Source organism: Bombus fervidus, chromosome 19, assembly GCF_041682495.2.
Source record: "Bombus fervidus isolate BK054 chromosome 19, iyBomFerv1, whole genome shotgun sequence".
NCBI classification, from domain to species: Eukaryota; Metazoa; Arthropoda; class Insecta; order Hymenoptera; family Apidae; genus Bombus; species Bombus fervidus.
Genome location: NC_091535.2, coordinates 3049925 through 3074217, shown reverse-complemented (window position 1 = coordinate 3074217; position 24293 = coordinate 3049925). Strand labels below are relative to the sequence as shown.

At 31.0% G+C, this 24293-nt stretch overlaps 5 protein-coding genes across 15 annotated transcripts; 3 read left to right on the top strand and 2 right to left on the bottom strand.

Moving 5' to 3' along the window:
* The first annotated feature begins 275 nt into the window (after positions 1-275).
* On the top strand, positions 276-3297 carry Mppe (Metallophosphoesterase). 2 transcript variants are annotated; one of them, XM_072021449.1, is made up of 8 exons: positions 276-665; positions 757-886; positions 1064-1273; positions 1386-1548; positions 1621-1752; positions 1863-1997; positions 2073-2304; positions 2390-3297. In XM_072021449.1, exons 2-8 carry the CDS (start codon positions 870-872, stop codon positions 2560-2562), a joined length of 1062 nt encoding a protein of 353 aa, XP_071877550.1. In that variant the 5' UTR covers positions 276-665; positions 757-869; the 3' UTR covers positions 2563-3297. The 2 variants fall into 2 exon arrangements, with proteins under 2 accessions (XP_071877550.1, XP_071877551.1); XM_072021450.1 differs by having other exon boundaries at positions 740-886.
* A 291-nt stretch (positions 3298-3588) lies between these two features.
* Positions 3589-5283, top strand: LOC139996912 (DNA polymerase beta). Of its 2 annotated transcripts, none has more exons than XM_072021448.1 (6): positions 3589-3762; positions 3991-4190; positions 4277-4437; positions 4516-4771; positions 4871-5066; positions 5136-5283. In XM_072021448.1, the coding sequence occupies exons 1-6, from the start codon at positions 3600-3602 to the stop codon at positions 5228-5230; spliced, it is 1071 nt and encodes a 356-aa protein (XP_071877549.1). In that variant the 5' UTR covers positions 3589-3599; the 3' UTR covers positions 5231-5283. The 2 variants fall into 2 exon arrangements, with proteins under 2 accessions (XP_071877549.1, XP_071877548.1); XM_072021447.1 differs by having other exon boundaries at positions 3592-3762; positions 4516-4807.
* Positions 5284-5421: 138 nt separating this feature from the next.
* Positions 5422-9817, bottom strand: LOC139996908 (heparan-alpha-glucosaminide N-acetyltransferase). Of its 4 annotated transcripts, none has more exons than XM_072021437.1 (12): positions 9696-9817; positions 8669-8918; positions 8450-8574; positions 7582-7688; positions 7386-7495; positions 7230-7324; positions 7054-7161; positions 6743-6995; positions 6370-6667; positions 6170-6294; positions 5916-6099; positions 5422-5833 (listed from the first exon to the last, which is right to left on the bottom strand). In XM_072021437.1, exons 2-12 carry the CDS (start codon positions 8798-8800, stop codon positions 5655-5657), a joined length of 1716 nt encoding a protein of 571 aa, XP_071877538.1. In that variant the 5' UTR covers positions 8801-8918; positions 9696-9817; the 3' UTR covers positions 5422-5654. The 4 variants fall into 4 exon arrangements, with proteins under 4 accessions (XP_071877538.1, XP_071877536.1, XP_071877539.1 ...); XM_072021435.1 differs by lacking the exon at positions 9696-9817 and adding an exon at positions 9382-9519; XM_072021438.1 differs by lacking the exon at positions 9696-9817 and adding an exon at positions 9382-9519 and having other exon boundaries at positions 6370-6652.
* On the top strand, positions 9530-13241 carry Alg11 (ALG11 alpha-1,2-mannosyltransferase). Of its 4 annotated transcripts, XM_072021440.1 has the most exons (9): positions 9817-9956; positions 10282-10732; positions 10833-11063; positions 11163-11395; positions 11481-11698; positions 11763-12047; positions 12131-12390; positions 12611-12745; positions 12845-13241. In XM_072021440.1, exons 2-9 carry the CDS (start codon positions 10713-10715, stop codon positions 12930-12932), a joined length of 1470 nt encoding a protein of 489 aa, XP_071877541.1. In that variant the 5' UTR covers positions 9817-9956; positions 10282-10712; the 3' UTR covers positions 12933-13241. The 4 variants fall into 4 exon arrangements, with proteins under 4 accessions (XP_071877543.1, XP_071877541.1, XP_071877542.1 ...); XM_072021442.1 differs by lacking the exons at positions 9817-9956; positions 10282-10732 and adding an exon at positions 9530-9731; XM_072021441.1 differs by lacking the exon at positions 10282-10732.
* On the bottom strand, positions 13184-23772 carry Rtca (RNA 3'-terminal phosphate cyclase). Of its 3 annotated transcripts, none has more exons than XM_072021444.1 (8): positions 23637-23772; positions 14899-15051; positions 14616-14733; positions 14216-14540; positions 13971-14112; positions 13763-13902; positions 13534-13687; positions 13184-13457 (listed from the first exon to the last, which is right to left on the bottom strand). In XM_072021444.1, exons 2-8 carry the CDS (start codon positions 14935-14937, stop codon positions 13239-13241), a joined length of 1137 nt encoding a protein of 378 aa, XP_071877545.1. In that variant the 5' UTR covers positions 14938-15051; positions 23637-23772; the 3' UTR covers positions 13184-13238. The 3 variants fall into 3 exon arrangements, with proteins under 3 accessions (XP_071877545.1, XP_071877547.1, XP_071877546.1); XM_072021446.1 differs by lacking the exon at positions 23637-23772 and adding an exon at positions 15351-15370; XM_072021445.1 differs by lacking the exon at positions 23637-23772 and adding an exon at positions 15145-15294.
* Between the last annotated feature and the right edge of the window lie 521 nt (positions 23773-24293).

Sequence of the window (24293 nt, the reverse complement as noted above, 5' to 3'; positions counted from 1 at the left end):
ATATTTATATTTAATATTAATATATAATTTTATTAATAATTTAATTTTTTATTGTATTTAATACTTATAATATTTAATATTAAACCATTAAAATACTCCCACTGGAAACGAACATAATAAAATCGCATGATTGTTATGAAATTATGAATGACGAGTATAGAAAAAATATAATGGCTATTACATATGACTACACCATATGTGTAAGCGAGCCAGAGTGCGTAAGCGAGCTGAAAAAGCAATATAGAAATAGGAAGAAAACGCTGCATAGGGGCCCCTTGTGCCTTGCAGAATAACGCATGTATATTTGCACAGTAAATATGTAGTGTAACACCGATGAATGAGCTACGTCAGCATACATGCCTGACTAGACAAAAATATAAGGAGCCTCTATGCAGTGTTTTCTTTCTATTTTTTATCGCATCTACTTACACAAGTATATGACTCGTATAGCGTATTCTATCTTTATATCTCTACGTCTATGCATATGATCATATGACTATTTCCAACTATAGTGAATTATATACTGTTTTGTAAATATCGATTTTTATTTGAATCAAGCATGATTCAAAAGGTATCAATGTGTATCGTTCCATTTTTTGTACGGTTAAATCAATTTTACAATCGAATAGTCGACTGTCGCGTGGTTATCCATAGTGTTTAACGAGGTAGTAATACGCATGAGACAGTAACAAATATACTTATATATTTTCTATAATTGTATAACCCTTTAGTTAATTAGATTACCGTATTTTGTAGAAAAACGAAACCATGTCAAAGATTTTCTGCACTTCGAAGGATATAGTAAAAAATGTACTAATCTGCTTTGGTCTTAAGATTATCAATGCTATCAAATATTAGAAATCTTAGAAATGTTACGACGAAACAGGTAAAATGCGTTCATTATGATGTAGTCAATATCAACAATATACATTATATTTAACTAACTTTCTGAAAATATATTAAAATCGTAAAATGATGCTTTATTATTTCTATATTATTAATATTCTTTTGTTTCTTTTGAAAATTTTAATAAAACGTTTGTTTAACAAATTGTACTATATAGATTGAAGAATAAAGCGATTGCAATTGGTCTTCTGGTGCTGGCTGTTGTAATTTACAATGAATTTTCAGTGTATGATATACAAAAGTTAAAATGGTCAGTACGAGAGTGTTCAGAATGTGTCAAGGTGCTGCTCGTTGCTGATTCTCAGATATTAGGTCAAAAGAATGAAAATTATTTTGGTTCGTGGATAGCACAATGGGATAGTGACAAGTACGAATAATGATTAATTTGTTTATCGAATCATGAGCCTTATACAAATTTGATGGTTCTTTTCAAATGTAAATATTGACCTGAATTTTGTTCCACAGTGTCTTATTTGCAGGTACTTGAAGAAAACATTTTCTAGAGCCTTAGACCACTCTAATCCTCATGTTGTTATATTTCTTGGGGATCTTATGGATGAAGGACATATTGCCAATACAGAAAGTTTTAAGGATTACAAAAGAAGATTAGATTCTATCTTTGAAATGCCTAATCATATAATGGTATAATTACATATAAGTAATCAGGTGAATACCATTGTCCAAGATATATTTAAATATTTTTTGTTTTACCAGAGAATTTATCTACCAGGAGATAATGATATTGGAGGTGAAGAGGATGTAGTTTCATCCAATATTTACAACAGATTTAATTTTGCATATAATCAACCTGACACTTTAGTTTATAAGACAGTAACATTTTTTAAGGTAATGACAAGCATATATTGGTTTATAGGAGAGTGTGCATGTATATATATATATGTAAATATATTTTGGATTATATTACCAGATTGTAATATGCATATTTCTTGTTCTAGGTAAATAGATTAACCCATACAATACCAGAAGCACCAAAAGATGCCTTCCTTAATGATTATGCAGAAAGAAACACAACAAACGTAGTACTTAGTCATATGCCTTTATTATTTATGCCTGGTACCTTCGTCCAAAATGTATGTGGTATTTGTTCATTTATTAGATAGTGATGTTATTTTTAGTTCTTGTTAATAATTGCATTACGATATTAGGTACTGAAAGAATTGTCTCCCCAAATTATTTTTACTGCACATGAACATAAGGCCATGCATATCAGTTTAGATCCAGTAACAGATCAATTAAGTGACATTTGGGTTTTATCTCCTTATGAAACTCTAGTACATTCATTAAGAATGGACGTAGGTGATATTCACGAGTTGCAAATACCCACATGTTCATACAGAATGGGTACTCCTCATACGGGTTACGGACTTGTTTACATCGGTAGAGAAAATATAACATCGTGTTCATTTATGAAATTGACAGCTTTTTTTTCTTTTTAATTATATTTCTTCTTTTTCATTTTTAGATACACAAGAGAAAATGATAAATTTTACAATTTTATGGCTCCCAGGAAGATTTCCTCAATTATGGATTTACGTTTTCGTTGGGATATTTATTTTAGCTTTTAGTGTTTGCACGTGTATTTCTAGTTATTGTGTAAAGGGTCGTGCAGCATATAGTCGTATGTCTTCAATATAAAGTGGCATATAATCAAAAATACATAAAAAATACTTGAATATTGAAAATCTGAGATATGATAACTTGACATCAGAGATGGGGTATAAAGATCCGTCCAATGTAAGTGATTCTGTTACTATCCATGTCAAGTTTTGAATGGAATGGTAATTTGATGTTTAACAAGGAAGATTTACTTATTATCAAATATCAATAACGTAATTCTTAAAATATGTTCCTAATATTTAAATGTGGTTAACACTTAAAAACGAACAACTTCATTTGTGGTATGTTCATGGCTTATATAAACCACCTATTTGTTAAATTTAGTATTTAGAAATAGTATTTTAACACGATGCTATATTTATTTGTTTTTCGTTTAAATAAGTTCGTAGTTGCAAATTACAAGGCTGAAGTAATATATCTTCTGTATAGTGTGTAAATCCCTTTTTTACCCATTATAATCTATAGTACAATATTAAATGTAAACGTAAGTACATAAAGTGTCATCTATATTGAAAATTATATATATTAAAAATCATCTATATTGAAAGTCATCTATATTGAAAGTCATCTATATTGAAAGTCATCTATATTGAAAGTCATCTATATTTCTCCTGTTTAAATAAATTAAAAGAGATTATGATCGCTGTATTAATGTAGCAGAACATTGTTAATTCTTTTAGAAGAGATGGTTTATATTTGTGTGTGAAAATGTATATACGTTCACCCAAAATATATAAATATAACATGTTAAAACTTGACTTATTATTTTTCATTTTAATAATATCCAACTATTATTGTATTCATACAATTATGTAGATTATATAAAAGTAACGTAATATTAAGTTTTAATACTCAGAAAAAAATTTATTAATTATGAAATGGTTAATTTAATGTTGTTATATTTTTTGAATCTTTGATCGATTTTCGAAAAATTTCGCCTGAATATTTGAAATAGAAACATAAAATAAACGTTCAGTCATTGGTCAACATTCACATAGATGTGAAATGTGAAATAGAATTAATATAGATGTATACGTAAACGAGAATCATTACATATGTCAGTTCCTTTTTGCGTTCTTTTGAAAAAAGAGTTACTTGATAAAAAATTTAATAAATTAAACTTGTTTGTATATACAATTTTGTACAATAAGATGGGGAAGCGAAAGGCCAGTGATAATGTAGGAAGTCCGAATCAAGATTTATGTGATTTTCTTATGGGTAAATAATTTGTTATATATATATATATATTTTTTTTTCATTAATGAAACTATTATGGAAAATAATAAAAGTAAAAGTTCCAATCACTTAATAAAGGTATACTTTTATTTGCCATTATTTGTAACCTTAGAGTTTGTATCATAGAAAATTTAGAATTATTATTTAAATATTTATAACTATCACATACAATTAGTAATTGATGTATAAATTTACATAATGAAATTACAGAGTTAGCAGATTATGAGCGGAATGTTAGCAAAAATATTTATAAGTATAATGCCTATCGTAAAGCAGCAAGTACCTTAAGTACATTATCAGAGAGAGTAAAAAGCGGCCAGGAAGCAAGAAAATTACCAGGAATTGGAGAAAAAATTGCTAAAAAAATTGACGAGTTTCTTAATACTGGAAAGTTACAAAAGTTGGAAGATGTATTTATCTTAATTTATTTTTTTAATAACAAAATATACTTTAGTTTTTCTTTTTGTATTGATTCTTAAAGTTGTTATTTTTACAGATTAACAAGGATGAAAGCAATGTTGCAATTAATTTATTGACTCGTGTGTCTGGCATTGGACCTACAAAAGCCAAAGAATTAGTAGATAGTGGTATTAAGACTTTAGATGATTTGAAGAAGCATCAAGAAAAATTAAATCATCACCAAAAAATTGGGCTTAAGTATAGAATAATCAGATGCATAATACTTATTATTTCTTCATAATTAATATTTCTTAATAATCATAAGTTTCTTTTTAGATATTTTGAAGATTTTGAAAAAAGAATTCCTAGAAAGGAGATTGAGCAGATTGAAAAAATTATAAAAGATTCTATTGTAAAGTTAAACAAAGAATATATTATAACTATTTGTGGAAGTTACAGGCGTGGAAAAGAGGAAAGTGGGGATATTGATGTTTTGTTAACACACCCTACATATACATCCAAAGAGAAAGAATCAAAGAAAAAGACTCCACTTAAAGATGTTGTGGAATGTCTTGAAAAAAGAAAATTAATTGTAAATACAATATCTCTTGGGCAAACAAAATTCATGGTACATTAATCATTTAATTCAATTTAGACAAAGAAATTATGTTTGAAAACATCTTAATTTTAGGGTGTCTGTCAAATTCCCAGTAATGATAAAAAACCATTTAGGAGACTTGATATCAGACTTGCACCTTATGATCAATACTATTGCGCTGTACTTTATTTTACTGGAAACGATCTTTTTAATAAGAGTATGAGAGCGCATGCTTTGGAGAAAAACTATACTTTAAATGAATATACGCTAAAACGTCTAACACCTGAAGGTATGTAATTAAAAGCGAAAATTTTTGCAGTATGAATAAATCTACATATTTATATTACATATAATGTAGGAACTCCAGGGGAGGCAGAAAAAATCTCATGTGAAGAAGACATTTTTCGAATTCTCAAATTACCATATAAAGAACCAAAAGATCGAAATTCATAAGTAATGATATTTATCGTATACGAAGAATTATAATATATTAGTTATTTATATAATATTCTGATTATTTACCAATAACAATTATTAAAATTTAATTGTTAAAATAATGAAACAAGGATTTGTTCATTGTCTTTATTTATAAAAATTTAATATAACTTTAATAAACTTAAAATAATTATTTAAAAGTAGAATAATTACCTTTCTCCCTAATATTTATTAATCAATGTTAACAATGTTCTCAAATGTAAATGTGTCACTAATTCTTTTCTTGCATTATTATATTTCTTTGCCTATAATACAGTTATCTAACATTTCTTTTCTGTTCTATAAAAAGACCTTTTTCTTTTTTACGTTTTATAGAACAAAAAAGAAATGTTTCATTCATGTTAAGGCAATAATAGATGTTATTACGCTGATAGATATACTTTTAAATAGTTATGATAATATCTTTCCTATAAAGAAGATATGCAATTATTGCCCATAAAGTTGTTGTCCATAAATTCATAGTCAGAAGAGAAGCATGGGAAGGATGAGCGATATTCCACGCCCATGGGAATAAATCTTTTGTCAAAACGTGACCAACGTATAGAAAAATTGGATTTATCCCTATAAAAAACAATAATTATATAGTTTCATATAAAAAAGAATATTTATTTATATAACAGTTTCTTTTTGCATTAATACATACCAGCATAAATAAAAGGAGCTCCACTCCAGAATTGTTTATAGTCAATAAGAAAGTATAAGAGTGCATACAACAAAAAAGCAAAACTAGAACAAGTCAAAACGTACGATAATGTCATCATCCTTTTGCTAACTGGAATCACTCCTCCTTCGCTTTCGAAATTGCATAAAATTCCAGCAATAATACCCTAGAAAATAATATTTTTTGTTAGTGGGAATTACTTTGCCTTTCGAAAAAATTTATTTCTGTCAACTCACTGTAAATACTGCCCATAAGAACCACCTAATCAGCCTAGCATTACCCTGATAATATAGCAATAAAATTTTGCCAGCATGAACTCCCAAATAAACAATAAATATAGCCGATATAGTGTTCATCAATCCTGCAATTTAATTGTAGTCATGGATATTAAATTATATACAAACAATTTTTTTATAGCCATATATAAACAATATACCTTCAGGGTCATAACGTAAGATCTGACCATAAATAGAGTCTTTTATTTTAGAATATGTGTGATTTCCAAAGATCAATCTATCTATGTAGCCAGCTGCGCCAGCGGTGCAATTCATGTATTTTCCATAATAATGATATTTTCCACCTGGTCCAAAGTAACCCGTCGGGCAATTCGGTATATGGAGGAAGAATGTAATTAATGTGTGCGTAGTCATAATGCCTGCCATAATTAACCATTGAGGCCAGCTATCTAAGATGTCTCGGAATATAGCGAAACGGCCGAACTGGAGTAAGATATCCTAATGAGTAATTTTTGTAGATACCAATTAGATAAATGTAAAAACTATACGTAACAAAAATGATTATATTCAAACCTGAGAATGAGGTTTCATGAAGATTGTTTCCAATATGGCGCATACGAAATACGACACAGCTAGTAACTGAAGAATACCAGGAAAACGAAGATCGTTTAAAGATTTACTATCAATTGAATTTAACATTAATCCGAGAAGAATTAATATCGCTGATCGTCGAAGGCAACATAAAGTTATTTTCACACGTGATGTTGTTAAACGAAGTTCTGCCCGTTTTGAGATTGTTATCGACATACCCATAATCCATGCAAACCTACAAGTTATTTATTGTACTTTTTGGAAGATTAAACATAATATAAATAATTAATTACCAAGGAAGTATTAAATCAGCTACGGAAAGTCCAAACCAAGCACTATGATTGAAGAAGACGTACTTTCCTCCTCCATTATTGACAAATATCATCAATAATATTGCAATTCTGTAATAATATATGTAATATATCTAAGATGGCAAATACGCGAGAAACAAGCAAAAATATATAAATACCCTCTAAACGCGTCTACTGATTGTATTCTACTGCTGAATTTCGTAACTCTAATTACTGGATGTGTTGTATTCTCTTCTTGAAGTCTATTCAAATCCTAGAATAATATTAAATTAAATAAAATGGAAATGTACAATAATATATCAAGCTATACCTACATCATATACATTGTTGGGAGACAATTTTCCTCTTATTACTCGTATAATAACTTTAGATGTTGTCCATGTGACTGCTAATAACATATATATCATAAATGCTGTCAAAATTGCTGTAAAAGAAATTTGTTAGTATTAGAGTTGTTAGTATTTTATGACGAACCACGATTATGAAAATATATTATTAAATATTACTTACGAAAGTAGCTATTTCTTGGTTCATGTATTACATAAATATTAGAACATGTATCATCATGTGATATATTCCATCCATAACTACCATATTCCTTGAAGGTGTAAGTTGTGCTACAAAGATGGTTGGAAATAAATATATAGTTGGATGAAAGTGCATATCAGATATATACAGATAAAGTGTTACAACCTGTTTTCTTGAAAACCATAGCAGATATTAATTTTTTTTTTTAGTATCATGATACAAGGGGATTGTTTATTTATGGTACAAAAGATTTTTCTGAAACAAAATTTTCTGAAAGTATTTAAAATGATGACGTTCACTTCTAAACATTTATAAGTTATGAGTACAACACTTATAACAAAAGAAGATATAAGGAGAAGAATACTAAATGTCTGTAAATCTATAACTGCAATAATATTATCAAATGTACAAAATAATATCATACAAAAAATAAATAAATGTTTAGATGTCAACAGTTTTCACTTTAGACATTTAATAAAATGAATTGTACCGTAGGATATATCTATTTTAATTATCCTTTGATGTCTCTGCATAGTCTTCCTTTAGATCCTTTTCTCGCTATAACTCTTTAATTACGCAGAATAATGAAAAATGCTTTAAAACAAATGTTTTGCAGTGTCAGAACAACTATCCAAATAAATAAAGAAATTAATATGCATTTGATTTAAAAAAAGCAAGGGGGCTTTCACCGACCCCCTAGCAGTCATGTTAGAAAAATCTCTTGCACCAAAAATAATCAGTCTCCTTGTACCATTGAAATTAAAAAAAAAATTAGTCAATATCAGCTATGGTTTCTGAGAAAATGGCTTGTAACACTTTTTCTGTTCCTATAAGAAGAAAGGATACTTACTGACAATATTCATAATTTTTATGTGGTTCAACAGTTTGATAATATATGTGTAATGGGTACTTTGTGCTTATTGTCAAACTTGTATTACTGTTTGGTTTTAAAGTAGCCAATGGGACACCATTACCCTACAAATCAATAATTTATATATAATTTAGATATTACTAATTGTGTTTGATATATATAAATTAATTTCAAAATTGTGTATATATGAATACATACTGTGTAAGCTTCCCATGCTATTGCATAGAAGATAACAGGATTAATATATAAATTCAAAATACTGAAACACGCTTGATCTATTCCAAGCAAAGCATTTGAATTACTACAAGAATTTATAGTTGTGTCTATCATTTTGGAAAACTTAAACTTATTCCAAACTTGTTTACATTTGCACAAGAAATGATACTTTTACAAATTCTTGCTTAATTTAACCCATGTATAACGTACCAAATATAATGTGAAATCATATCTGAAATTAAACACACAATGATATTAAAATAAATATACGAATTAATATTTTCATTATAAAGTATACAAAGATTGTAACGTAAAATGAATTTTTCTAAATAACATACATTTTGATTCGTACAGTTTCCTAAAATAATCCATGTATTTACAAACTAATCTATTTTGGTACAAATTGGAATTCTTTTTTCTTCGGAAAGAAATATTGTACAGCGATCAATTGAATTTCATAGTTTCTTTAATACACAAATTAAGTAAATCAATTAGATTTCAAATAAATGACAATATGACTTAGATCGAAAGGTATTCTCAGTAAGTAAATATTATGAATGCGTCGTAATCAATAAACAAATCATGACACATAGAATGCACTACGCGGTAAACAACGCATTTCTGAGTTTAAAAAAGGACATGAATAATGTACGAGTTACATAAAGAAACAATATTAAAATGGATTGTTAATGTACCGTTGAACAGTTTTAATCACGTAATTTTGTCACGAATGAGACAAAAACTGCCTGTCCAATGTAGCTTCACTCAGAAAATATTGGAAGACACAGGAAAGTATGGCGGATTTCCTCTGCTTTTAGCAATGTGGTGAAAATACGTATATATATACATACAAGCTGATATAAATTAAATACATATATATAGTTGTTTCTTTACGCATTTCGTTTGATGTTTCATCGAATGCATTTGAATATTTACATATACGTCTATACATACAAGCTGGACATGTGTTACCGCGTAAATGAGTGCGATATGGAAATAGAAACAGAACGTTGCATTGATCTCCCTTCTCTTTTTGTCTAATCAGGCAAGCTCACTAACGCCGCTTGTTGATCGGTGTTACATAGTTACATACTGTACGAATGTGCTTGCATTATTATAAGCAAGAATACAGGAGGCTTTTTGCAGCGATCTTTTTCTATTCCTATATTTTTCGGCTTTCTGAGCTCGTTTACGCACTCCTTTATAATATACAATAACATATTTTTACATCCATGGCAAACTTCCACCAATGAGATTTGAAAAGGGTTTGGTTAGTCTCAGAGATATATGAATTGAAATTGACGCCTAGATTAAAGATTAAAACAGAAAGGAAATTTCTTCTTTGATTAAAAAAAGATTTAATTTATTTTATTTTTTAATTTCATTTCTTTCTCGTATATAAAGCTATAAAATAAAAGTGGTAAAATAGAATTTAAGCGGCATAATTAAAAATTCGAAATGAAGTCTGTGTTTAATTTAAAAAACTAAATTTTTATGTAATTATATATTTCATATAATAACAACAAAAATTATTTATAATTGTAAAGAACCTTTAATATAATACAGAATGAATATTAAAATTCTTACGTTTTTAGATGATATTCTACTAAATTTAACGTAACACCTGTGAATAATATTGAATTCAAATGTCGTCTACTCTTAACAGCTGTTAGTCTAGCCTATAATTAAAAAGTAGAGACAAAATCGATATAAATTAAAAAATAAAATTAGAAATTTGTATGTTGCAAATGTATGGTATACATTACTTCAAAGGAGCATTGAATTGCATTAATTATCATATTAATTATATGAAAGCCAATATATATTTGCGTATATTAAATAATATATGAGGCAATAAGCACAATAATAATTACAATGAAAAAAAATTGTTAGTAAATGCGTGTGTGATCAAATTAAGCTATGGTTTGGTTGAAAATATTTTGTTACATTAATTGACATAAAACATTGTAAAAAAGCACGTAGAAAATCAATTCGTTAAATTTTATAGTGTTTTAAAAATCAAAAAATGAATTTTTATTTTCTCATGTAAGATTTGTACCTCTTTGTTGTGAGAATAATATATTTTAGCTTAAAATCTTTTCTAGTAAATGTTATGTGTATGTCTAACAATTTTGTACTCTTTCAGGATGCGTATGGTTTTCTTATTAAATATGTTGCTAGTAATAGTCATATGTAAAATATTATGTATATTTATTATTTTACCTATTTTATTAATAACATGGAAAAAGCAATATTCCAAAAGTCGAATGGAAAGATCACATAAGGAAACGGTTGTAGGTTTCTTTCATCCGTATTGTAATTCAGGTGGAGGAGGTGAAAGAGTACTTTGGGCTGCTGTGAATGCTATACAAACCAGGTATAACTATTTTAAATAAATTAATAAAATAAATAATAATTACATTATTTACCATAACTTTAATTAATTATCATATGTTTAAATTATTATTTTCATCAGATATCCTAATGTATGCATAGTTATTTACACTGGGGATCTTGATGCACATCCAGAACAAATTTTAAATAAGGCAGAAAATGTATTTAACTATAAAATTGAGCATAAAATTAAATTTGTATACTTACATAGGCGCAAATGGGTGGAACCTTCAATGTATCCATATTTTACACTTTTAGGACAGAGTTTGGGATCAATTTGGTTAGGTATTGAAGCTTTAAATAGTTTTGTACCAGGTAAAATTTTATTTCATATCTGTTTTAATAATTGTTTTATAAATACCATATGTTATGTTACATGACATATCAAATATTGTTTTAGACATTTACATTGATACCATGGGTTATGCATTTACATATCCATTATTTAAATATATTGGTGGGTGTCGAGTAGCAACATATACTCACTATCCCACAATTTCAACTGATATGTTGAGACATGTTTATAGAAGAGTTATCTCTCATACTAATAAAAGAGTTATAGCTAGAAATCCATTTTTATCAGCAGCTAAACTTGTTTATTATAAATTATTTGGACTTGTATGTATATAAAGATTATTAATTAATTATGCTTTGATGATATAATTTACAACAATTACTTCAGATATATGGTTGGGTTGGCAGTAGGGCAGAAATTGTAATGGTTAATTCCTCATGGACTGAAGAACATATTAACACAATTTGGAAATGTCCATTGAAAACTCATAAAATTTATCCACCTTGCAATGTAAAGCACTTAACATCACTGCCACTTCTCAATGATGATGAAAAATGTAATAATATTCGTATAATATCAGTTGCACAATTTAGACCAGAAAAGAATCATCCATTAATGTTGAGAGCCATGTATGAACTTAGATCAATCGTTAAAGAAGAAATTTGGGAAAAAGTAAGTTTAATATAATATAATGATATAAATAATAAAGGTTTCATATTAGTAGCTTTTATTGTAATGTTACATGATCTTGCCAGATTCGTTTAATTCTTATTGGTTCTTGTCGAAATTTTGAAGATGAAGTACGCATGAAAGATATGAAGGATTTATCAAAACATTTTGCATTAGATGAAAATGTAGAATTTAAACTAAACATACCATACTCGGAACTTCTCTTGGAATTTCAACGAGCAATGATAGGTTTACACACAATGTGGAATGAACATTTTGGTATAAGTATCGTTGAATGTATGGCAGCTGGATTAATTGTAGTAGCTCATGGTTCTGGTGGACCAAGGTAAAGTGTAATTGAAAATATAGTAATGTAATAATCAGAGGATCCTCAGCTTTTTCAGAAATATATACCAGCACAATTAAAGTTAAAGAAGAATTGAACAAAAATATTGCTTGATTGAGAACCGTTGATATAGTTAATAAAATTTATTGTTAAAATTATTCTTTTATAAAAATAAAAATACACAAATTAATACATAATTGTAATATATGAATAATCATAGGGCTGATATAATAGAAACACAACCAGGATCTCAAAATGGATTTTTAGCTACAGAAGCTGAAGAATATGCAAAGATCATGGCACATATTATCAACATGCATCCAGAAGATAGAAATGCCATTAGAACAGTTGCTAGGTATTATTACTTTTTGCATTATTATCTTTTAATAATAAATTATATTGATTAATATAAAAGATAAATTTACAAATGATCAGAAATAAATTATTTTTTTAGAGCATCCGTAGATCGGTTTTCGGACGAAATGTTTGAAAGAGAATTCTTACGAACTATAGAACCATTTTTTAGACAAAAACAGGAATGATAATTCTTATTAAAATATTTATTATGATTAGATATATACTTTTTCAAGATATTTTTGCTTCTTCTATAAAATAGAAAACGTCATAAAGTTATTCATCTACTGATTGAATAAAAAATTATGTACATAAATATCGCAAAAAAGAAATAGATATAATCAAATAAGAAAAGGAACAGATGTTATACAAGCTCTTTGTTATATGTGTTATAATTATTCTTGATAAAATAAATAAGGTAACAATGAGAGAACATAACTAATATATATACTATGCATTTTGCATTATACTTATTCTGAATATACAATTGTTACTTATTTTATATCTTTATTTTCATACCCACAACCTTCACACTCTAAGGTATAGGAATTATTACTTCCATCATTTCTATGTTCGCATAACTTAAATTGAAGATTAAACTGTTGTAAGACTAATTCTGCCACTTTTATAGCTGTTTCACTGTGACAAGTAAGTTTCTTACCTCCGAGATTAATTTTAGAAGTACCTTTAGCTAAAGCCATCAAAATGATTAACTAAAATATACAAGTAATTATAATTTATTATGAAAATAACAAATTATTTTTAATTATTTTATAAAAATATACATACTTGGTCTTGTGCGTGTTCGTCAACACAGGATCCTGCTAAAATTGTATCTAATATTTCATTAGCTGCCTGTATACCTGGTGCTACTTGCTCTTGACGTCCAGAACCCAATCCTGACCCACCAAAAACACATCCACTAGTCGTAGCGCACATTACACTGATGATATCGTTCATATTTAATTAAAAACATAATGTATAAAATTCATAATTTTTGGCTGTATCTAAATCTTACTTGATGCCAGACCCATTACCAATAGTTACAGATCTATCCTCTTTATAAACTTCAATATTTATAGGTGGCAATGGAATATTAGATTTATTTAAACCTTTTGTTAAAACTGATTTTACATCATTTGCCATTTTATGTGCTTCCTTTAAAACAAACAAGATATGTATCAAAGAAATATAATATTAAAATTATACAACTATATGATACATACCCGAATGTGAACAACACCTGCAACATATGCCCATCCTATTATTTCACGTGGAATTCCTGGATCAGTCAAAGTAATAGCTTTCAAAGTATGTACAGGTTTAATGTACAAATGTACCTCTCCACCTCCCTTTGGATAATAACCTCTACATAAATTGTTAAAAAATTAATATTCTATAAATATCTCTAGTTTATAGCAAAATATTAAGAATAAAATAGCTAAATTCGTATCATCACATCAATGTATACCTTGTTATAACTCTAAAATCAAAATCAGCTCCAAATTTATTAAGTAATGGTCTGAATATTTCTGTAAAATATTCTATATGTGGTCCCATAGGAACGTTTGTGCCACCTTTAAGGATCAATGTAACTGTATCCTTTTTCAGAAGAAAAAGGGCACAAGGTAAAGCTACTTGAGCTAACAAACAAATGCAGCCAGCAGTTCCTGTATCTACAAAGAATGTGTGTTTTTCATCCATGTTTAACTGACCAGGTTTAAACTCTAAAACTGTTGATCCTATATGAGCTCCATAAACTTTTGCATTACACATATCTTTTAACAGTTCTACTCCTGTAATAATGTTCAATTAAAAAAAAAAAAACAAGATTAACAATAATCAAAAGTTATATTTTAACAAGAACATACCTTTTAAATGTTGTGCAGCAAGGCCAGGCTTAGGACGACCTGCTCGTATATTATTAATTTTAATTGGAATTTTATATAATGCACTCAGGCAAAGTGCAATTCTTAATACCTGGCCACCCTAAACATAAGCATAATTTTTTAAATTTTAATTAGGTATATTAAAAATAACATATTCCATTTGTGCATTCAGTAATTTTTAGATACATATACTTCTATAAAATTAAAGCACTCGAGTTATCTAATCTTATACGATTTATAAAATAAATAATTTTTAAATACATACACCTTCACCTAAGCTTCCATCAATTTGTATCGAAGACATAGTACGGATAATACAATCAAGTGTGCGAAATGTACGCAACACTGTGTAAAATAAATTTTTTACTAAAATGTTGCTTTTTTCGGAATCTTTATAAATGAAACTGAAGTTGTTTACCTAAAATATTAAAAAATCTAATATGTATAAACTGTACAAAAAATTCATTTCATATGTATATACAAAGAGCATATAACTATATAATAAACATACTACTCTCTAGTATTACTAGAGAGGAAATCTCTGATATTATATAGGGATTATTGAATCATATAATTCAAATATGTAAGTATGTACATACTTAGTATTATATTGTTTATAAAAATTAATGTACGTTAACTTTACAATTTTTAATGTTCTTTTAAGTAGTGCGTTATGAATGAATTCTACAGGGTAATCCCAGAAATGAGAGTGCTCACGCTTATCGTTCCGGTTATTCTCAGATTAGTGCTGCCCTCAACGGCCAAGTGCTGAAGATGTTCCACGCTATCATATAAAAGAATCTATTTAGTTCCACTATAATTGAAGTATATTCATTTTGTCTCCATGCTACAACGGTCCATTTCCTTGTATGGTTCTGCGAAAATGTTCATACTTTTCTGTACTAATTAAATTTAGTTGTCTTAGAAAGAGAAACTAACTATCTATTATATTCTTTTTAAAGATGAAAAGAAAATCTTCCCTTTTAAACGATAATGGATCAGTGGAATGATACAATGATTTTAATATATTTTCCATGCACAATAGCGTTTTACACATAAAATTAAATTTACTTTCCTTGCGATAATGTTTTTGTTATAATAAAACCTAAATGTTATTTTAATAGTAACTTCAGTAGTTTATTCAGAAGTAGGAGGCTTCGAACACTCGTAGTCTTGGTTTTCGCCATTTCCGGTTACAGGAAGAGGTAGCTGAGACATTTCGGGGTGCCGTAAATTATGCGACCTCTCCCTTGTTGTTTCACGGGCTAGCAGACTTTAAGGGTTTTGGGACTACAACGCCGAAGATATTCGAGTATTCTTCATAGAATCGTCAACAAGGGCGAACGGAATCAACTATTCTGTGCGTTTTCTACCATTCTGAGTACACGTGACGTCTCGGATAAATCGGGATATGTTTATACAAATAATAGATCATATTTCCTTGATATTCGCTTACATATCAGATGTGGAATTAGAACAACGTGTTTTTTCCGGTTGAAAAAAATCGATTATCGAGAAAGGTATTTCTTTGCGTTTCGTGTGTGTTTGTATGCGCAAGACGGATGGAATAGCTTCGTTAAATACTAATTGCGAACGGGCAGCTGATTTCCGATTCCGAGAGAATTCATTACAATGTGCTCAATTCAACCAAGTGGTGTCATTTTATTATATATGACAGTTATATATGACTAGATTATCGTTCATTTGCTTCGTGCGTGTAAATATCAGTCTGGCACAAATATAGTTCATACAATGGGCGCGAGAAGAAGGCTCGCTCAGATGAATCTGTAATCAAAACGCGAAGAAACATGAAAATCGATGCCGGACGTACGCCAAAACGGAGACGTACGGAGACGTACGGAGAGGTAACGAATATTCTCGTGTAACGGAAAGTTTGGCGAGGAGTAGCCACGTAACACGATTATTTATATTTACAAACATTTGAGGCATCAACAGTTCTGCTGACTTGATGCCCTGCGACTCGTATGCAAACCTCGAAGTTCTAGTAGTGTGAGTGTTTAATGTGTGAAATATCGATTCTCAATACATCGTGAAAATTCGAAAAGGATAGTGATCAGAGCGTCTATCACGATGACTCGGAGTAGAAATTAATAGCGGAAGATAGATAATTTTTTTTTTTAATTTGTGCTTCACAATTTGTCCAGCTGAACATTTGGTAAATTTTTCTAACTTTATTGCTAGATAACATGTGAATGGCTACTCTCAGCGGGATATCTTCCAGTTTGCCTCTTTCTTTAGCCAGGTCAATGGGGTGTTTTCTATTCAGTCTTCTTTTTATATGGGTTTTGCACGTTTCAGCAGTCAGCTGATTTGGACGTATTGCTTTTCTTTCCTTGTATTTTTCTGCGTACCTGGCGATTTCTTCTTTGACCGTTGGTATCTTTAAGTCTTGCGTCCATTCTCGTTTCTGACATACCATGGGGCTATTGTTCTGAGTATTTTCACTTGTAGCGACTTCAGTTTATTTATGTGGCTCATAGCTGCTGTCCCTCATAGTGCTATTCCGTACGTCTAAATGGTTTTATTATCGTTCTGTATATTTTTAATTTATTTTCAATGTTGAGTTTAGAATTTCGACTAATTAACCAATCACTGCGGTCCCTCCATATGCTTTTCCTGAGGAGTGTTTCGTATCATAGATAGTGTAATGTGGTATTTTCGTGTAGTTTTTTGGATTGAAATGTGTTTCTGAAACAAACAATATGTCAATATTATTGTTATACAGAAACTGGAGTTCCAAGCTGCTATTTTCAGCGTGTCCATTTCTATTTTTTACTTAACGTGTTTGTAAGTAATTTGTTGTGTTTGTTGTCTGAGCAATGCATTTTGCTCATTTATCATTTTTGTTAGCATTTCAGTGTTTGTGATCTGTTCCTTGATTTCTGTGGCGTCGTTGGTGTTTCTATGATTAGTTTTCAATCTGTATGGAAGATAGAGATGCCGAAGTCCAGGCGACCACTCCGAGCGTTCAAAGCTTTGTAAATACATAGATAATTTCAGTCGGAAAATATTTTTTTACTGCAGTTGAGACGCAACGAGTCCATAGTCGTATAAAAGTATGTACTATCAAATGATACAAAATTTGATGTACTTGGACTTCACTAATTAGCATGTAGATGCTATGGGCAAAAATATTTTGAAAACCAACCAGCAAATAGTATTTTATCTATAACTATCTTCCAATATTGATCTGTTCATGCTTTATCTGTTCATGGATGCTGCTGGATTTGTTCAATGACTGTTCATGCGTTATCCCCTTATCTACTTGGATGATATCGCCCAAACCAATGTGGTAACGTGACACGGTAGCGGTCTTTCTTTCAAGATCTGTATCGCCTGGATGGTGGAAATTTGACAACAGGCGCTGAGAAGTTAGAGGTTTTGTTTGTAACGGATAACTGTACGCTAGTGGCGACTGCAAAATTCTCCTTGTTTATTATGCAGAAGTGGTTATAGCCTAGCGGTGAGGATGAGTAATATGGCCAGAACAAAGGTCAGGGAGGATTCTTTTTTTTTTTTTTTTTTTTTTTAGACTATTTACAATCAATTCTCATTGAGAATTATAAGTAAATTATTTTGGCGCATAGTATGTTTGATTCTAGTTAAATCGAATGCTTAAATCTAAAGAGTAGTGTCTTTTTAAGTTATGGATCTGATCTGATACTTAAATAATAAAACTTTTTTTTTATTTGGTAGACTTTTTACAATCAATTCTCATAGAGAATTATAAATAAATTATTTTGGCGTGGTACTGCAACTTGGATTATAAGAGTTTATAGTATGTTTGATTCTAGTTGAATCTAATGCTTCAATCTAACGGGTATTGTCTTTTTAGTCTGCGGATCTGATCCGTCGTGTCAAGTAATTGGGTAACTAATGAGTTTTGTTGGTTGTTAACTCTTATATTACATCTGTTTCTGAACTTGGATATTTCTTCTTTGACTGTGGGTATCTTAAGGTCGCGATGTATTGTTTCGTTGGTAACATACCAAGGTGCATCTATTAGGGATCATAGGGTTTTCGATTGGAATCGTTGGAGAATTTTCTATATTGGAATTACTCGCTGTTCCCCATAGTTGGATCCCATAGGTCCAAACAGGTTTTAATATGGCTTTGTATAGTGTAATTTTACTTTGCGTATTTAAGTTGGGACGTCAGCCGATGAGCCAGTAGAATTTTTTAAACTTTGCTTTCAGTTGTTTGGTTTTATCTAAGATATGTTGCTTCCATGTCAATCTTCTGTCCAGAGTCATGCCCAGATATCTGACTGACTCTTTATCTGGAATAGGTATTGTTACGCCGCATGAAGCGGTCAACAAGTCAGCCCTTGTTACCTGACTGTCAACGGCCCTCATATCGTTATCCTGACCTTCTACAGACCCAAGGACCCACCATATACTCTAACGATAGTTTAATAGCTAACATGTATAGATGGGTCAATCAGTCTGCACTAAAATTACGGGACGTAGAGTCCCAAAAAGTACTTTACGTTTACAGCGGGCTATTCAACACGACCTGGAATTTATTACGTGCTGGTAACAATCACGGATAAAACAGGTATCTGCCATACGGAAAGAGCGGATGTGTATACAAAGAAAAAGGGACTTCATCCCAAAAAACTATATCGTCAACTACCTAAGACGGTAGAAAGTCCCCTACTCCTGTGATGGCGAAAGAACGAACCGTGAGTCGAGTCTAGGCCAGTCTGTGCCACACATCTCCCGGGTTCCTTTGGCTCTTCAAGCCCTCGCGACAGTCAAGTCAACTGTTCGTACGACAATCGGGCATTCATATTAACTCTACGTTCCGTCTAAGTAATCAAAATCACCGACTTCGCTTGTGTGTGAGAGTGTGTATCCGTGTAAAATTGAAATAAATATATATATTAATAAAACTGTAGACTACAGTTTTATTCCATCTGAACTACCCCTATTATCCCCAAAAAAATACGGGGATCGACCTGCTCGTGGTGTCGATTGATACAATCGTAACGGGAATTTACGACTCCCGTTGACGCGCCTCCTCGCGAACGCGTCTCCCCGCGACTGGCCGAATTTACAGGTATGTTGTTTATCGTCACCTGTTGGCAAGTTTGTTTTCGTAGCGTGAAGGTTATGTGGCTAGATTTGTTTTCGTTGACTTTGAAGCGCCATCTGTGGAACCATAGAGTCGAGGCCTCGCTGGAGAGTAGAGGAGGCAATTGTCGGGTCTGAGTGGGATGCTAATAAAGCTCAGCAAATGTCTCTGTGGTTATCTCTGTTAAGTTTGGTAAATCGGCAGTGTAGATGATGAACAGCAGAGGTCCGAAGACACTGCCTTGGGGTATGCCAGCTTCTATTGGAAATTTTGAGGTTATAGCGTCTAAGTGTTTTACCATGAATTGTCTATTGGTTAGGTAGGATTTTAGGATGGAGTAGTAGGTGTGTGGTAGGGTTTTCTTTAGTTTGAACAATAGTTCTTCATACCACACTTTGTCGAATGCCTGCTGAATGTCCAGGAATACCGCAGAGCAAATTGTTTTTCTTTTCTAAATCTTGGCTGATTTTATGAGTTAGACGATGAATTTGTTCTATCTTAGAATGTTGCTTCCGAAAGCCAAATTGATGATTTGGCATTGTTTTCAAATCCTTTAAGAGCGGAAGGAGTCGTATCATTAGCATCTTCTCAAATAGTTTGGACAAAGTGGGCAGAAGACTAATTGGTTTAATAATTATTGGTAATAATCATATTTGCATTAGTAAATATCTTCTCTATTGCATAACCACAATGTTTAATCCAAATGAAGATTCGTTACACCTAACTAACCTTTTCTTTTTTTAACATGGAGAAATTCTCATGGACAGTCTGCTGCTACTGCTGATTACCGGCAACAGTGTCGGACTCTTACCGACTAAAACTCCACGATGGCCTTCCTACGCGTCTGACAGGAGTGCTTCGGGGACCTCTCGCGAATTATCTTCTCCAGTGCACCCCCTCTCGCATCCGCTCGTTCGTTCGAGCCAGTTCAAAATTCCCCTAACTATCGACTCTGGCGCCAGAGGGAGCCATTGTCCCTAGCACTATCCCCCCTTCTTGTCGCGGCCCGTTGGGACGGCGGTGAAGCGGCTCTGGGTCGCCTGACCGCCATCCCTCTCCGCCGCGTTACCCTACAAGGGTGAGAGTTCTTCTCTCTATCCCTCTCTGCCCGCTCCTTTACGAGCATCACTTGCTCGCAGAAGCAGCGGACAGCCTCGTATTCCTGTGGCCCGTTCAGCATTGCTTCCACGATCGCCGAAAAGGCCAATTTCTCGCCGATGACGAGACGCAGGATGTAGCGGGGCAGCTCCCATGTCCGCCGACATATAAACAATGTCGACGATAAAGTACAAATACCGACAAGCCGAAAGGGTCGGGAAACTTCAATAGGCCATCAATATATTTCAACACCGCAGTCGCTGATGTTCAATTAGTCACCGGAATGTCTAGAGTCAAGAGTCGTTAATCGAGAGTTGTCATATCACATTACTGCATTAAATTCACGTTAAATAATCATCGTTTTCTGTTTAATCCACTGTAATAAATCCATATATCAATACATTATCATATTTTTTTTATTATTTAATTTGTACTTTACAATTTGTCCAGCTTGACATTCGATAAATTTTACTAGCTTAATTGCTAAATAACATGTGGATGACTACATGTGTCCTTTATTTTTACTATAATGGTTCTGTTGCTTAGATATGATTTGAGTAAGTGGTAGATTTATTCCAGGAAATGTTTCTTGATTGTTTGTAAGAGGCTTTCATGGTTCACTTTGTCAAATGCTTTCTCAATGTCCATGAAGAGGGCTGTACAGTATTGTTTCTTTTCTAATGCTAGTAAAATTTCGTTGACGAGCCTGTGCATTTGCTCTATCGTGGGGTGTTTGTTTCTGAATCCAAATTGGTGATCTGGTATTAATTTTTCTTTCTTTATTGTCGGTTTTAGACGATCGAATATTATTTTCTCTAGTATTTTGGAAAACACAGGAAATAGTGATATTGGTCGATAAGATGCAGTTTGGTGTGGGTCTTTGCCTGGCTTAGGTAACATTATGATCTGTGCTAGTTTCCATAAAGTAGGAAAGTATTGGATTCCTAAAATTGCATTGAATATTATTGTGATTAAATGTATTGCTTTTGGGGAAAAGTTTTTCAAGATTTTACCATTGATTAGGTCGATTCCTGGTGCTTTATTGTCTTTTGTTTTCTTGACTATGATTCTAATTTCTTGTGCTGTTGTATTAGATATGGTGTAGTGCTTGTTAGTTGGGGTACTAGAATATTACGCATCTTCGTCAGAATGATATTTGGTTTTACTGTTGTTTTCTTTTCCAGCAGTGTTGTTCTATAATTCGATTAGAGCATCTATTATTTGGACATTTATGTAGATCGGTGGTGGTTTAACGATATGAGTTGTGACATTTTCTTTTGAGTTCATATCTATTTCTTCTATTAATAAACCGAATGAATTTCGAAGTGGGATGTCTTGTAGCCATTGTTGCTTTTCTGTATTTGAAGTTGTCATGGCGCTTGTGCTTGGTATTATTTTACACCTTTGTGCGCTGTTGCCATCTACTTAACGTATTTGTAGCTTTATTTATGTAATATATTTCACCTTTATTTGTTATTTTGATTGGTGGTATTTGCTGTTGCATTTCGTGCTTTACCATTTGGCAGTGTTTGTTGTCTTTTCGTTCACCTAAATTAACTACTTGTCGCACTTTCACTGAAGCACAGTTTCTCACGTTTATCTAGCTCGGCTGGTCAGACAGAACTGACATTATCATGTAGAATAGAAACCATTGGAAATTCTAATTTCTAACATTTCTGAATAAAGAACTTCTATAATTCATTTATCTACACGTTTGCTCTCTCTATTTCGAGTTATATATATAAAATATCAACAGTTGAAATGTAAAATTTCATTAACATACTGGCGAAGCTTTCCCAATTAAAATTAGACCAAACACAATATTATTATAAAATTCTGTTGATTGTGCTTATGCATCTTCCTTGATCGTACTTGCCACTGTACGATATCTAGCAATCTCCTAGCTGCTAAGACAGGCTGAGGGTCTAAAGCCTAAGGCATATACTGCTTTAGTGGGCAATGTAAATATACACGAACACGATACACCATTAGTACACTAAGCATTGTTCTTTCTTCTTTCCTGTCTTTTTTCGTACCATTACGTGTTATTATCCTTTAATGTTCAGCATGTAAGCAAAAGGCATTTGCTGGGTATAATGTCAGGTGAGCAATCTATCAAGCACCTCTGTGTTAATTTATCAATCTCAATATATATTTTAATTAGATTGTTAATAAGTTTTACTCAGTAACGAAAATAAAATGGATAGAAACGTGAAATCTTATTTGTAGTTAATTTCTACTTCTGTTTTTAACGTTTTTATAAAAACGAATACGAATGCAAAACAGATATATTACGCCAAAAATATTATTCGCAGCCTATCAACTACTGAAATTAATATAAAACTGAAATTTAGGTTTTATTATAACAAAATATTATCGCGAGGAAAGTAAATAAGCAAAAAGCTATTGTATATAAAGAATATATTAAAATCATTGTATCATTCTACTGATCCATTGTCGTTTGAAAGGAAAGATTTTCTTTTTTCTCTAAAAAGAATAGAATAAACAATTAATTTTTCTTTCTAAGGCAACTAAGATTAGTTATTGCGCGATTTTTCTTGGACAGAAAGGTATGAACATTTTCGTAGAACCGTACAATGAAATAAGCTCTTGCAGCATAGAATCATAGCGAATATATCTCATTTGCGGTGGAACTAGATAGATTTTTGTATATGATAGCGTGGAACACCTTTAGCATTTGGCCACTGGAGGCAGCACTAATCTGAGAATAACCTTATAAATGTGGCGCTCGTTCCTTCTTTGGTAATACTATTCCCTAATTAATTCAAAGGTAGATGCGCCACTTACCGTTATTACTGCTGATTACTTGATCACACTCTCGTTTTCACTATAGATACATACACCATATACACACAAACTGCCTGCGCCTTAATACAAAGACGTGATGTCGATCCAATGGGTCTAACTAATGACTAATGAAAATGATACAAAACAAGTCACACATACCTACGACATTGTTACTATTGTTACGGTAATGTAATTGACAGCACTACCTTTAAGTTAGTGAGAAAATCATCCTGTATGTTATCAATTATATTTTTATTTTCAAAATAGTATATCGCGTAAAAGTTACTTTAAAAACAAAGTATAAACATGCGCATTTTATATTTTATCTTCTTAACTATACTTTGAAGAAGATCTTTTAATCTTAGATATATTTGAATTTTATGTTTATAATATATGACATTTTAGGTTTCTTTATAACGAACTTTTTAAAGTTGAAATAAAAATATTTATCTTTTCTGGAATAATAACTTCTTAATATTTTGAAACAACATAATTAATAAAAATATAATAAGTTGTGATCTATGGATCATGAAATTATTCAAATAAATTTATAACATTATTTATCTTGTATTATGTTTCTTATAATAATTATTATATAATAATTATATATCAAAAATAAGTAGTTCATAAAATATTTCATATTTCTCTTAAATGTTT

What these genes read in the sequence shown, in the direction of transcription:
- Mppe (XM_072021449.1), top strand. An exon ending in AGACAGTAACATTTTTTAAG is followed by an intron (nt 1,753 to 1,862) that starts GTAATGACAAGC and finishes TTCTTGTTCTAG; the next exon opens with GTAAATAGATTAACCCATAC. An exon ending in TTACGGACTTGTTTACATCG is followed by an intron (nt 2,305 to 2,389) that starts GTAGAGAAAATA and finishes TTTCATTTTTAG; the next exon opens with ATACACAAGAGAAAATGATA.
- LOC139996912 (XM_072021447.1), top strand. Translation starts at nt 3,600, where the DNA reads ATGTCAGTTCCTTTTTGCGTTCTTTTGAAAAAAGAGTTACTTGATAAA. An exon ending in TTTATGTGATTTTCTTATGG is followed by an intron (nt 3,763 to 3,990) that starts GTAAATAATTTG and finishes ATGAAATTACAG; the next exon opens with AGTTAGCAGATTATGAGCGG. An exon ending in AGTTACAAAAGTTGGAAGAT is followed by an intron (nt 4,191 to 4,276) that starts GTATTTATCTTA and finishes TTATTTTTACAG; the next exon opens with ATTAACAAGGATGAAAGCAA.
- LOC139996908 (XM_072021437.1), bottom strand. Translation starts at nt 8,800, where the DNA reads ATGATAGACACAACTATAAATTCTTGTAGTAATTCAAATGCTTTGCTT. An exon ending in ACCAAGAAATAGCTACTTTC is followed by an intron (nt 7,496 to 7,581) that starts GTAAGTAATATT and finishes TTTCTTTTACAG; the next exon opens with CAATTTTGACAGCATTTATG. An exon ending in CTTACGTTATGACCCTGAAG is followed by an intron (nt 6,295 to 6,369) that starts GTATATTGTTTA and finishes ATTAAATTGCAG; the next exon opens with GATTGATGAACACTATATCG.
- Alg11 (XM_072021440.1), top strand. Translation starts at nt 10,713, where the DNA reads ATGAATTTTTATTTTCTCAT. An exon ending in TTTAAATAGTTTTGTACCAG is followed by an intron (nt 11,396 to 11,480) that starts GTAAAATTTTAT and finishes ATATTGTTTTAG; the next exon opens with ACATTTACATTGATACCATG. An exon ending in GCCATTAGAACAGTTGCTAG is followed by an intron (nt 12,746 to 12,844) that starts GTATTATTACTT and finishes TTATTTTTTTAG; the next exon opens with AGCATCCGTAGATCGGTTTT.
- Rtca (XM_072021444.1), bottom strand. Translation starts at nt 14,937, where the DNA reads ATGTCTTCGATACAAATTGATGGAAGCTTAGGTGAAGGT. An exon ending in ATGGAAGCTTAGGTGAAGGT is followed by an intron (nt 14,734 to 14,898) that starts GTATGTATTTAA and finishes GCTTATGTTTAG; the next exon opens with GGTGGCCAGGTATTAAGAAT. An exon ending in CAGGTGTTGTTCACATTCGG is followed by an intron (nt 13,903 to 13,970) that starts GTATGTATCATA and finishes TTTGTTTTAAAG; the next exon opens with GAAGCACATAAAATGGCAAA.